The sequence below is a fragment of the Podarcis gaigeae genome, assembly GCF_964106915.1.
Source record: "Podarcis gaigeae genome assembly, chromosome: 7".
Classification (NCBI taxonomy): domain Eukaryota; kingdom Metazoa; phylum Chordata; class Lepidosauria; order Squamata; family Lacertidae; genus Podarcis; species Podarcis gaigeae.
The window spans coordinates 63596637-63611140 of record NC_139683.1 but is presented as its reverse complement, the minus strand read 5'-3'; the positions used below and the strand labels follow the sequence as shown (position 1 = coordinate 63611140).

Genomic DNA, 14504 nt, shown 5'->3' with positions numbered 1-14504 from the left:
TTAGCTATGAAATGTTTGCTGTTACATGTGTTGAATACTGACTGTGGGCACTCAGTGCCTTTTTTTTATGGAGACCTTTTCATAATGTATTAAAGCTATGGATCTGCTCTTAATCAACGAGGTTTTACAAATATATTGCATTTCACTTAGCAAAATCAAACCAACCAACATGCTCTTAACTTTCCTGGGAAACCTCTGACTGACCATTGTTAGAAACTGGACTTGGTGAACCCCTTTGTTGTTATTTAGTCGTTTAGTCGTGTCCGACTCTTCGTGACTCCATGGACCACAGCACGCCAGGCACTCCTGTCTTCCACTGCCTCCTGCAGCTTGGTCAAACTCATGCTGGTAGCTTCGAGAACACTGTCCAGCCATCTCGTCCTGTCGTCCCTTTCTCCTTGTGCCCTCCATCTTTCCCAACATCAGGGTCTTTTCCAGGGAGTCTTCTCTTCTCATGAGGTGGCCAAAGTACTGGAGCCTCAGCTTCAGGATCTGTCCTTCCAGTGAGCACTCAGGGCTGATTTCCTTCAGAATGGATAGGTTTGATCTTCTTGCAGTCCATGGGACTCTCAAGAGTCTCCTCCAGCACCATAATTCAAAAGCATCAATTCTTCGGCGATCAGCCTTCTTTATGGTCCAGCTCTCACTTCCATACATCACTACTGGGAAAACCATAGCTTTCACTATACAGGCCTTTGTTGACAAGGTGATGTCTCTGCTTTTTAAGATGCTGTCTTCGTGAACCCCTAGGTCTGGTTTAGTAGAGCTTTGTTTATGAATGATTTGTTCTTACTGCAAGGTTCCAAGTGTCCTTTATTGTATTGCTATGGTATTTGTTCAGAGCTATGTGAATATGGTTTCTGGGCAGTCCTACCTGCAAGTAGCTTAGCTCAGGGGTGGCCCAGCCCTTTTCGCCGCCCGAGGCAAAAGGTACTGCCGTGCATTATGAGCCGCCCCCAACTCTCCCCCCCCCATTGCCAGCCCCACTGAAGCCCCGCTTACTGAGGTTGTGCTGCTGCAGGTTCCAGGTTCCTGTGAGATGTCGTGGGATCTTGCGGGACTCCTGTGCAATGTCATGGGGCTCTTGCGCAATCTTGTTGGAATCCAGAAGCTCTGCTTCATGGATGGGCCAGCCCTGGCTTAGCTGCACCAGTAAGCTAGCCTGACATTCTCCAATTAATTTTGCACACTGATATTATTCAAACCCTATGCAAAAGCTTTTCAGTTTAATCTTCTGAGTTCTGAATGGAAATATGGGGGTGGGGTAGAATTCAGTGTCTGTAAGACTTGGCAAGAGATCTGCTCCACTTTACAGTGAAGAGGAGTTGCGGTGGACCAGGTGGCCACCAACTCTCCTCCGGGGGCAGGGGACAGAGTCCTGTGTCACCCGGAGGCTCCCAGCCATGCCACCACCCAGCCAGCCAATCTGCTGGCTGGGGAGACATGGCCAGGCCCCATTTAAACAGAGGCACAAGCCTAAGCCAATACCGCTCACATTCTGTAACCAATAAAGTTGTGGCCAAAATTTGCCCCGTAACATTAACCTAATATCCGTGTCCTTGTGTCTCATTCATTGACAAGGGGGTGGTTTCGGGATCTCGACGCGCAGCTGATTTTGCCTCTGTCTCATATTTTATTAAGCTGGTTTATCCATCTGTACTACTGTGTCAGAATTAAGCCAACTCTTTTGACTCTTCAGATCTTGTTTGTTCATATTTCAGCTGCTGTCCCCTCCCACTGGAACAATCTTTTTCACTAGCTTTTCCACCAAGATTGTTGGTTAATTCCCAGTGTATTGTTTCCCTGACTTTTGCACCCTCCTGTTTAAAATTACAGCAGGTTTTCATGTAGAAATGGAAGCTACATAGTTTAAGAGTAAGACTATCTGCAACTGAACTGCAGCATCCAATCTCTTTATCAGATGGACAGTGGCATTCCAAGTATGTTCTAAACCATCAGGGGATATTAATTTTAAAACCGTATGTGTAGAGAGAGAATTTAGAAACTGGGTTTTAAAAAAACCGAACCCTCTGTGCAGATGGTCAGAGCTTGCCCTGCAACGTTCAGGTTCATAACCATTTATCTCAGATTTGCTGATCTACTCATCATCAGTAAAGGGGAGTAGAATCTCCCAGTGATGTTGCTGTGCAATGTAAACTACATGGCAGAATCATTGAATTTGTATTTGTTGTCATCAACTGAATTGATAGTTCATTTTCACCAGCAACATTAAATGAATTCTAAACACCATTTCCAGAAGGAAAGTGGCAGGTAAAGAAATAACTCTAACATTTATATATTGCACCGTTTTTGTTGTTGTTACCAAAGATACATTGGTGTGTACTAACTAATTAGGGTTGCCATTCCCCTCTCCCCCGCCTTGCAAGACAACTGGCCGGCGGAAATTTGACAGGTGTAGCTTTGACCAGCATTGGATTTCCATACTGTTAAAAGCTGTGGTTGTGTTCAGCTTATTGTACGGCTGTAAGATGTAAGAGACATAGGAGCCCTGTCACAGAAGGCAACAATAAAATGGATTCCAGCACTTCTAGGTCAGGCCAACATGGGTATTCTAGTCTTGATTGTTATTAATTCAGGTAGTGGCATAAGCCTGTCTAAGATGTGGGGCAAGAACTTGTTCCCAGTAGACCCTGATAGGTACAGGGAGCATGTGAATCTGTGGTCCACTCACAAGCTCCTAGCTGGTTATATCTGTAATGGCTCATGGACGTCTGCTTATCTAGAAACACCTATTAGTGTATATCAGCTATTACAACAGGTAGATGTTAAAGTTATTAGCCACTGATCAAGGAGCTGCTAGATCAGGAGTAGCCAATATGGCACCCTCCAGATGTTTCTGAACTACAGTTCCAAGTCAGGGGTGATGGGAGTTGTAGCTCAACAACACCTGGAAGGTGTTCACTATGGAAAGGTGGCATACCAAAGAAAAGAGAGATGTATATATAGCATCAGCAGTCGCAGGCAAGTGTCAGGTAATCTTTGAAATCATGGTAATTTGAGAAATAATTCATCATATCTATTAATAGAAGCAGCCACTGAACACCGTCATGTTCTTCTGCATTAGGAGAATGTTGGCCAAGCATATCTGAGAAAAGCGTAGCCCCACACTGCTTGATTGCCTCAGCCCTCCTTACATGCCATTGATTTGTAAAATTAAGAGATGTACACAGATACATTTGGTTATAGCTTAGTATTTGGTTATAAGCTAGCACTCAGACCAGCCTGAACCAAATCACATTGCAGGTTGGTGGGGAAAGACTGGAAGGTAGAATGAGAAAGGACTCTCTCCTTAACATGGCTGCTTTTCATTTTTGCGCACACGGTCTGTTCTTTCAATAATAAGGTCACTTATTGCAGTGTAACATGAGAACAGTGCAAGCTGGTTATGTCCTGGAAATGAACAGAAAGGGGTTTTGCCTGTCCAAGTCTGCCAAGGTTTCTAAGAAGCTGGATCTTTTAATAAGAAGAAAATTTGCTAAACAAAGTATTTAGACAGAAAGAAGTGCATAGGGAACAGCACCACAGTACACATGTTTACTGGTATGGGGTTGCAGCCAGTGTCAGCTTTCTGAAATGTGTTTTGTTGTAGAGAATAGTTTGAAAATGGAAGAGAACATGAAATTTATAAGTGCATTATTGTGGGTGACATAAAGCAAAACCCAGAATAATATTGAATTTACCTGCTTGGATTAAGCTATCTTGTGCTGTGTTGTAGCCAAGCTTGGTAAGACACATTGCCTTAGATTTTGGCTTTCCTTGGTAAATAATGGTCTGATATGATAAGCAACGGCAACACATGAGGTACGATTGGCAGGATTAGTCTTAAGTATTTGAGTGACTGCAGTGGAGCACTTCCAACTAGGGATGGACAAATCCATCCCAGCCTGTTTTCTCTAATTTCTGAATGTGGACACCTTAAGGTACAGTACATCCCACTCTGTTCATGTGTGGCTTTTCCAAGATAATTCTGGGAAAATCCTTAAGAGCCTGTGCCTAAGTAGTGTCACAAAAACAACGACAAAAATGAGGAGCACTTATGAGATTATGAGATGTACTCAGACCTTGGTCTCTCTCTTTTTCTTCCTGTAATATTGTGAAGCTGCTTGGAGGTGCTGGAAGAGGCTGCACATGGTTTGCTGTGAAATTGTAGGTCTAAAGGCCCATCGAATATACAGAAACATAGGTTATTTGGTTCCGAGAGCTGGTTTGATGGGACAGGTGGTGGGTGGGTACACTGTAAAAACCAACCTGGATCAAAAATAGGCATTTGGATATAATATAGAGCTTGGCTGTTTGTGAGAAATTATGGAACAATACAATTAAATTTTCAGCATGCTATACAATTAGAGAAAATATACTAAAGATGGTTTTTAGGTGGTACCCGACACACAGCAAATTGGGAAAGATAAACAAAAGAAGATTCAACTGAAGCTGGAAATATATGCATACAGAAGGCATGTTGATCCACATGTGGTGGTAGTGCAAAAGGGCAAAAGAATTTTGGACGTTGTTCCATGAAGAACTTTAGAAGATGCTCCAATGATAATCTCCCCCCAAACCAGAAGCATTCCTGCTAGCCATAATAAGACAGAAAATCCCAAACGAAACAAAAAGCCTATTCTTCGATGCAACAGCTGTGACAAGGATAACATATGTGAAAATGTGGAAAGAAAGGGCGATCCTGGCAAAAGATCAGTGGCTGTTCAAACTAATAGAATTTATAGAATTAGCCAATATGATGGCCATAATAAGAAACATGGACATAAAAATAATAATAAGTGAGTGGGTATTACTAGAAAGATACTTTAAAAAGAGCGGAGTTGTGTTAAATAAACAAGCAGGGATAGATTTATGAATACCAGTTAAAAAAGGGTAAAAGGATATGTACAGGGAGGGAAAGAAAAAAGGGAGGAAATACAAACCAAGGAGATGGCAGCAAAATTAGATGAAAATCTAGGATGTCAAGGAAAGATAGGCTGGGAAGTCTTCACATGATAGATGTTTTATGGCTGTAATAGATAATTACTATTCTATTAGATGTTGTATTAAATGTTTAAAAGAGGTGATAAAGAAAAACTAGAATAGCACAGAAAAAAATGAATGTATGTAATGGAAAAATAACACAACACACAACTAGCTGTCATTCCTCTACCCTCCAGCATACAGTTCTTGTAGCTGCTAGCAGAAAAGCAGTGTTCCAACTGTTTGATTTTAGGAGTAGAGTGTGTAGTTTTGGTACAGCTTTAAGCGTTGCAGGGAGGGAGTTGCACCAACAAGACTTAAAACTTCGAGAGCAAGAGCTACTCATGCTGTACTTTTCAAGCACACCAATTAATTTTGCCACATAAGTAATGCATCCCCGTTATCAAAGACCTATTGATACTTAACTCAGTGGCAAAGCTTTCACTGGGTTATACTGGATTATACTGGGTTATACTGTATTTAGGTTATAAGCTTGTTTGATATGCCGGTGCAAAAGCAAATTCTATACAAAATGGCTGAGTATATGGTCCTGGTCTTGTATTCTGATGTGCCTAATGTAGTTCCATCTCCGAAAAATAAGTAAGAGGAATTTCAGATGGCATGGCATTCCCATGCACACTGCATCCACGTTATTTGGGAAAAGTCAAGAAATAAATGTAACAAATACTTTTAATCGTTTCATGTCAAGAGAGATAAGAAAATGTGGCTATGTCAAGTATGAATGGGTCCAGGGCCGTCTTAAGCATATCTGGCAAAGCTTAAGACGTGGTGCAAAGCTCCCTAGGGTGCCACCCCCCATTTCCCAGAGTTTTTTAGGGAGGACAGCGCTGGCAGCAGGGCTGGAGGAGGTGGGCAGCTCCTTCGGTGGGGAAGAGGCAGAGGCTGGACGCGGCGCGTCCCGGCTCAGCTGGCCACTTCGTGCTGTGGTGGTCATGGCAGATGGAGGCTCCAGGCGCGGTGCTGCTTTGGCGTGGCGTGGCGGAGGCAGGCGAGGGTGGTGAGCTGATGCCGGGAGGCACTGCGTCCAGCCTCTGCCTCTTCCCTGGCGCTCTCCAGAACTTGGCGCCCTGGCACCCCACGCCACTGGCCTCTATGGGTAAGGCGCCCCTGAATGGGTGAATGAAAGATCTCACTTGCTTCAATTCCATACAGGCCTTCTTGTGAAATTTCAGTTGCTTTTTAATATAAAATACTTGAAGGTTGAACATTTTCTGGGGCACTTTTTGAAACAAAATAGAGTGAGAAGTGGAGAATGTGGAGAAATCACAGTTAAATTGAATTGTCTTGTTTGTTTTAAACAGTTGAATATGACAAGGAGTTCACACCTTACCAGCGACACCACAAGGAATTCAAGTTTAATTTGTCTCAGATTCCAGAAGGAGAGGCTGTTACCGCTGCCGAGTTCCGAATCTACAAGGATTGTGTTTTCGGAGGCTTTAAAAACCAAACCTTTCTGATTAGCATCTATCAAGTATTGAAAGAACATCAGAACAGGTTTGTGCCTTTCAGTGCTAAAATTGTAAAATCTGGAGGGAGGGAGACTGTGACTTAATTTCCACCCCTTTTGTTGGCAGGAATCATTTACTGGATGCGCTTAAGTTGGCTGGGAAAATAAGTCCGATTTAACTCATTTGGACTGGCTTCAGAGTAGACATATATAGGATTGTACTGTTTAATATGGTTCTCTTTTTTTGTAACATCTTTATTGAAAGTTCAAAAAGCACATAACTATATGTGCACCAAACATGGCGAGATGCAAACAAAAAAGAGAAAGAGAGAAATAAAATCCATGCAGAAGGGGAAACAAAGGGGGGGGGACGGGGACCCAAAACTGTATATTTTACAAGCTTGTTACTGTTCTTCACCAGATCTTCACCCATTACAGTATTTGTAACAATGGATTCCAAATACCATTGAATTTATCCATGGCAAGTCTGTGTTTATATGCAAGTTGTTCATATGTTGCGAGTTGGTATAAGTCTTTAATCCAATTGTAGAAAAGAGCCCCGTTTTTATTTTTCCAATTCATCAATATCAGTCTTTTTGCTGTAGTAAGGGCACGGAGAATCCAGTCATATTGTCCTTTTGTAAGGTTCCATGTGCTGGGTATATAATTCAAGAGGATATTTTGCTCTGTAAATGTAAGGTGGTTCCGTACAGCTCTGTTGATGGTTTCAGTTACCTTCTGCCAGAAATCTTTCAATATAAGACAGTGAAAAAACATATGTTTTAGAGAAGCATTATCCCTAGCGCATCTCCAACATCTCCATACCTTAGATAGCCCCTTTTTTAAACAAACGTAATGGGGTCCAGTATATTCTAAATATTATTTTTTTGTTGCATGAGAGATTGTACTGTTTAATATGTTCCATCCCAATAGGTTGGACCTCGCCAAATAAAGGTAATTAAAAGCACCACCCTAAAATTCCAAACTCCTCCTAGCTAAAAATCGAAAGTCCATCATTCACTAAAAGTCAGCCCAAATAAGGAGGTTTTAGGGGGCTTCTGAAATAGGCTCCAGCTGGGATTTCAGTGAGTCTCTGGAGGGAAGCTGTTCCATAGCTGATATTTATGATTTGTATTTCAATAGCAGTGATTGGATATGAACAACATTAACACAACTGCACCAAGAAAGTTCCTCAGGGAGCTGCACTGCAGTGCCTAAAATAAAGACTGAGCAAGCCAGTTATTTGGAAACCAAAGTTTTATGTACAGTGGTACCTCTGGTTACATACTTAATTCATTCTGGAGGTCCGTTCTTAACCTGAAACTGTTCTTACCCTGAAGCACCACTTTAGCTAATGGGGCCTCCCGCCGCCGCCACGCCGCTGGAGCATGGTTTCTGTTCTCATCCTGAAGCAAAGTTCTTAACCCGAGGTACTATTTCTGGGTTAGCGGAGTCTGTAACCTGAAGCATATGTAACCTCAGGTACCACTGTACTTTAAATTAGAACTGCCATTATAAGAATATATGTAGCATTCTTGGACAATTGCATTGTTTTAGATTATACCATGAATGAATATGCTTATGTATGGTGGTACTGATAAAGTGAACAAATGAGATTTTGTAGGTTAAAGGGTTGAACAGGACTGACTATGAAGGACTTGCAGATGAGGAGTTTGAAGGTGTGTCAAGCTGTGTGTGTCGAGTTGTGAGGAAGCTAGTCTGCTTGCATATAGAGGAAGGAGTACAGAGTCCATGTATATTGTGGTGTGTGTGTTTGTGTAATATCTTATAGGTACCGGTATAGAAAGGGTATGGTGGAGGGGGAAAATACCCTTGTGTCTTTATGGGTTCCCTATATACAAAAAACCCCTCCAATTCATGAAAAACTTTCAGCCGCGCTTTGTAACAGAATTGCATTCTAACTGGTGTGCGTCTGATCTCTTCTGATTACTGGATACAGTGGTACCTCAGGTTACATACGCTTCAGGTTACATACGCTTCAGGTTACACACTCCGCTAACCGAGAAATAGTGCTTCAGGTTAAGAACTTTGCTTCAGGAGAAGAACAGAAATCGGGCTCCGGTGGCACGGCAGCAGCAGGAGGCCCCATTAGCTAAAGTGGTGCTTCAGATTAAGAACAGTTTCAGGTTAAGAACGGACCGCCGGAACGAATTAAGTACTTAACCCAAGGTACCACTATAATTTGACACTTGGTTCCATGGACCCTTCCATTTTGGCTAGCTAAGAAGGCATGAAAGCCCATCTGCAAGTTGTGCCAAACCGAGTCGTCTGTGTGTAGATATTCCAAGCATCGTTGCAACACTATTTAATATACAGGCAATTCCCGGTTTAGGAGCATCTGAATGGCACACGGCCGCACATACATGCACAGTGCTGAACCTGTGGGAAATAGCCCCAAAATGTCACGAAAAGGGGCTGGTCTGGGCTTATGTGTGCTCTGTGGACGCTTGTGGAGGTCAGACCCCTGTGCAAAACAAGGATTGCCCTGTATATATGTATATGGTGTTAAACACCTGCTGGGCCAACTCTGAGATTATTTCATGAAAATTCCACAAACTGCAAGCTCTGTGAAACTGTCAGGCTTTAAAATAGGCATTGTGACCAAATGCATAAACTCAGGTTTGATCTCAAATGTGTGCTCTGCATTGGTCTCATCATGGGTGCATTTTAGATCTCATACAAACACTCCAGCAATAAGCAGGAGGAAGCCTTGGCTCTTCTGAAGCCAGTGGGAGACTTGCCATTCGCTTCAGTGGTGCCAGAATCACACCTTAGGGACTTGTTCTTGGGCCATGCAGTAGTAGCAACCATATCCAAGAAAGCCCAAAGTATGAATCCATACACAATCTCATAAGCATGGTTTAAAAAAAATAAAAAAATAAAAATAAATTCCCTGTAGATTCTTTGAATAATTTGGACCCAAATTTGCTTGGAACAATTCTGTCCCCTTATTATCTCTTTATCATTCTCCCTGCCCCATCTGCTAATTTAAAATGAGAACTTCTGCACAAGTTGCATCTAACATGTTTTTCTTAATTTTTTTGCTTCTTTTGTGTTGATGATTCATTTGGAATATATTGCTTTCCTATTGGGAACAGTCTTTTAAGGCTCAAGAGTGGAGAGAAGGACAAAATTACTTAAAAGAAAAGAAAAGAAAAAAGAACACAAGCCAGCAACAGTTTCTAAGACACTGAGTTCCAGAAAATGTTCCATATAAGCCAAAAGTGAACAGCTGCCTTTTACTTAAACTGCAAACTTCTCATTCTTTTCTTTGAGACTAATGATGTGAGCAAATATGTCATGTTCCTTAACATTTGATGAGATGGTTTTCAATAACTATGAATCTATAGAGTTCGTGAAGCTGAAGCAAAGAGAGATTGCTCTGTTGTCCACTTGGAAGTAGGATGAGCACTTTTGAGTTGGGTTTGTTTGTTTAGTTTGAGGGCAAAGTCAATACAGGATTGACATGGTAAATCCCAGACTGTTTATGTCAGGCCTCACAATAGTTTTAAAAATTAGAGGCTGTGAACGTGAATTGAACCTAAAACCATACGATAGTTTTTGGAGACTTTGGTAGTAGAATCCTGGACTTTACTAATTCAGACTACAGATCTTCCCACATAAACAATGACCTGCATGTAGCAAAGCAGTACATCAAAGAACTTGTGTAGCATGCCCACTTTCCTAATGTGTCCAGTTTGTTACACACAAAGGAAAATTTAAGTTGTTGTTGTTTAGTCGTTTAGTCGTGTCCGACTCTTCATGACCCCATGGACCAGAGCACACCAGGCACTCCTGTCTTCCACTGCCTCCCGCAGTTTGGTCAAACTCATGCTGGTAGCTTCAAGAACACTATCCAACCATCTTGTCCTCTGTCGTCCCCTTCTCCTTGTGGCCTCCATCTTTCCCAACATCAGGGTCTTTTCCAGGGAGTCTTCTCTTCTCATGAGGTGGCCAAAGTATTGGCGCCTCAGCTTCAGGATCTGTCCTTCCAGTGAGCACTCAGGACTGATTTCCTTAGGAATGGAGAGGTTTGATCTTCTTGCAGTCCATGGAACTCTCAAGAGTCTCCTCCAGCACCATAATTCGAAAGCATCAATTCTTCGGCGATCAGCCTTCTTTATGGTCCAGCTCTCAATACATACATCACTACTGGGAAAACCCTAGCTTTAACTATACGGATCACTGCCTTGCCGTGGCGAACGGGCTTGAATAACTCAGAGAAGCTATGAACTATGCCAAACAGGGCACCCAAGATGGACAGGTCATAGTGGAGAGTTAAGACCAAATGTGATCCACCTGGAGGAGGAACCAGCAAGCCACTCTATTATCCCTGCCAAGAAAACTCCATGGACAAACTTTAAGTTGGGGAACATTAAAAAAAAAAGACCTCTTTTGCCAAACCCTTCTCTGCCATGTTGTAGAGATGGCCAAGAGTCAGGCACCCCTGAATTGTATTTACTTATTTATCACATTGGTACTTGATACTTAGTTAAACAAGTACAGGTTTATTAAATTTGTGAGGTCCATGCCTTTACACAAGATACCATAAAACAATATTAAGATAAGCAATAAAATTATAAAAATAAGCTAAAATTCAAGCCATGCTATCCCAGCAAGGAAACTACCCCCAAAAAACCCCACCATTCAGGAAAGAAGATACAGCAACAGGTTAGGAGAGCAATGGGAGGGACCTCACCTTTTCATCCAGGAACCATACCCTAGTTTTCATAGCCTTCACCACAAAGACCACTACCACGTGAGAAATCCGTGGATCAGCGTCCACCAGTAAAAACTTTACTTGGTCCTCAGAGTTGACTATTGATTTGGGAATAGTTTGTAACATCGCATCCCTGAAGGCCGAATAGATGGGACAATACAACATGTAATGTGTGAGATCCTCTTTGGTTCTCATATGACAAGGACATATATGCTGCTCTACTGGGATTTTTGCATATCTGCCTGACAGATAGGCCGTAGGAATGGTTTGAAAACGGGCCATGGTGAAAGCTCTCCGAAGGGTGGGATTGGTGATATTCGCCAAGTAATTGGCGCAGGTTTTGACTGTTTTCAGTCGGGGAAACCAGTGGGAGGACCCTGGGTTCTGTATTTTTGTGATATCTAACAGAGCGTCTCTCTCCAGGATCCATACCCAAACTTTGTCCGGGCTCCACAGTTTGAGAATATTAAACTCTGGTAGGGTGTATCTAACCAGGATCTCAGATAGGTTTTGACGCCAAGTGGTTTTCTTTTGAAGAGATACAAAGGCTTGTTTGGCCAATAAGGTGTTTGAAGTGTTTGCAAGGTTGATGTAAAATCGTAGGAATCTTAAGTGGGCCCTGGCAGACACAGAGGGTAATCCAACCTCCACCCTCAAGAAAGCTGCTGGGGTTCCTTGAGGAAGGCCTAGAATCCTCTTGAGATAATAATTTTGCAAAATTTCAAGCCGTTCCAACAGGCTCTGGTTCCACCCCCAGAGTTCTATCCCATATAACATATGGGGAATAGCTTTCCCAACAAAAGCTCTTAATGCCGGGATCACCAATTGTCCTCCCCGGGTATGGAAGAAACTAAGCAGGACACCAATTTGATACTTAGTTTATTTTATGAGGTATCATAAAAAAGATTAAATTTTGCACATAGATTGGGGCTTGTCAGGCAAAACCTTGACTTGTAATGATTTTGCAGAGACAGAATTGGAGAAGTGGCAAATAGATAAGATCATCTAATCCAGGGTTAGGGATGATGGGAATTGTAGTCCAAAAACAGATGGAGTTGAGCACAATGTTGATCTAACCCATTAGCTTAACGAGCTGCCGCGTTGTTTGAATTACTTGAATATAACTTTTGAATGTATCATCATTTAAACGCATGCCCAAAGTACTTCTTAAATTAGCAAGGTGTCTTAGGGGAACATTATTTTATTGCTACCATTTAAGGCAACACAAAAGTAGAAATGGTGTTTGTGGAATTGTTACGGTATTATAAAAGTCATTCAGCCTAATGTAATTTAGGCACATCTTTTCTTTTTTAAAAAAGGAGGGTTTTAAAAGTCTTAATGAATAGTCAGAATGAAGCTGCCTTTTCTATCTTTTAGGGTTCTTAAAAATAATAATAATACAGGGGGGAAGTTGTGGTAGTGGTTTTAAATCACATCATCATTGCAGACCACATTTTATCATTACGAAAACCGCTGGCATTGTTAACAAAACATAATGGAAAGATTAATGATATTCTTGTAAGGTAGGTCAGGTTTCTGGCCAACCTTAGCATCCCTTGGAGAAAATTACACAGCTTTTCTTCAATTGTTTGTGAAGGCAATAACCCTAGTAAAAGAAAATTATGGTAACATTTGACCTTATTTCAAGAGGAACCATCTAAGTTGAAACCACAACATTCTCTTACCTCTTTCCCCATGAGTTATTTCTTCCCTGATTTAATGACAGTTCTTAAATCATTAGGGCACAGGAATTTGTTGAAATAATATAGTTAAAAAAAAATTCTTTCTTGCTTGAAGACTGTTGAAAATGCACCAGTGTAAGCGCAGATAATGGCTTATCAAACACCTGCCAAGCTCATATTGGAGGTTTTTCCATGATACAGCATGTTGTGAGTAGTTTGGAGGATATGTAAGACTGTATCAAATTACAATTATCAGTTGTTGTTGTTGTTGTTGTTGTTGTTGTTGTTGTTATATTTATAACGTATAAAAGAAAATAGTTTAAAAATAATTAAACTGTAATATAATTACTTCTCGGTGGTAACATGCTCCCTGTGGAACGCCCTCTCATCAGATGTCAGGAGATAAAGAACTACACAACTTTTAGAAGACATCTGAAGGCAGCCCTATATTGGGAAGTTTTTAATGTTTGATGTTCTATTATCATCATCAACCTTTTATTCGACCGTCAGTCAGAAAAAAAGTACATTTGTCAATACACAGTTAAACATCCAGGAAGATTTTAGAGCTTAGCCAACACTAAAATGGGCTAAACAGATAGCCCCATAAATGTTGTATTATGTTTTTATATTCTTCTGGAAGCTGCCCAGAGTGACCGGGGAAAGCCAGCCAGATGGGTGAGGTGGTAACAACAACAACAACTACTACTACTACTACTTTTATTATTATTATGAAAACAATCTAGTAAAGAAGAGCACAGCACTATTAAAGGCTAACTTTCAGCTTCTTGTGACTAAACCATGTCAGCACCACATCAAAAATCTGTTTGAATTTGGCAATAATTAAAGGTAAAATTGCTAGGAAAGGAAACACAGCTGTGACAGCCCAGTGAAGTGAGTGGGAAATTGTGCAAAAGTATACATTCAGACGGGACGCGGGTGGCGCTGTGGGTTAAACCACAGAGCCTAGGACTTGCCGATCAGAAGGTCGGCGGTTCGGATCCCTGAGACGGGGTGAGCTCCCGTTGCTCGGTCCCAGCTCCTGCCAACCTAGCAGTTCGAAAACACATCAAAGTGCAAGTAGATGAATAGGTACCGCTCTGGCGGGAAGGTAAAAAGCGTTTCCGTGCGCTGCTCTGGTTCGCCATAAGTGGCTTAGTCATGCTGGCCACATGACGCCGGCTCCCTCGGCCAATAAAGCGAGATGAGCGCCGCAACCCCAGAGTCAGCCACGACTGGACCTAATGGTCAGGGGTCCCTTTACCCTTTACTATACATTTAGAAGGATATAAGGTCAATGCAGACTTTGAAGCACCAGTCGTAAAAGAGTCCAAAGGATGAGCTGCCAAGTTTTATGAAGCATCTGCAACTAGTAATCCTGCCATTAGTGTAAATTGTTTCACATAGAAAATGAAGGAGTCTGGAGATGTAGAAGGAAGTTTGGTAGAATGACTAGGAGGAGGGAAAGCTATTGCATCTCTGGCTCTTATCAACTAGAGAGGCACTGATCCAAATTAGGCAGATGGAGTCTACACACTTTGAGGGAAAGAGCAACAACGCAGGAGCCTCAAGACTGGCCTGTGGTTGAAATCCTGAAAACAGTAATATAGATCACCTGTGTGAATGGCTCATC

At 41.9% G+C, this 14504-nt stretch overlaps 1 protein-coding gene across 1 annotated transcript in view; it reads left to right on the top strand.

Moving 5' to 3' along the window:
* Positions 1-14504, top strand: part of BMP6 (bone morphogenetic protein 6) — an 88785-nt gene that overhangs the window by 57736 nt on the left and 16545 nt on the right. The window contains exon 2 of the mRNA XM_083747328.1: positions 6306-6498. Coding sequence (XP_083603454.1) covers positions 6306-6498 — 193 coding nt within the window. The remainder of the gene's footprint in view (positions 1-6305; positions 6499-14504) is intronic.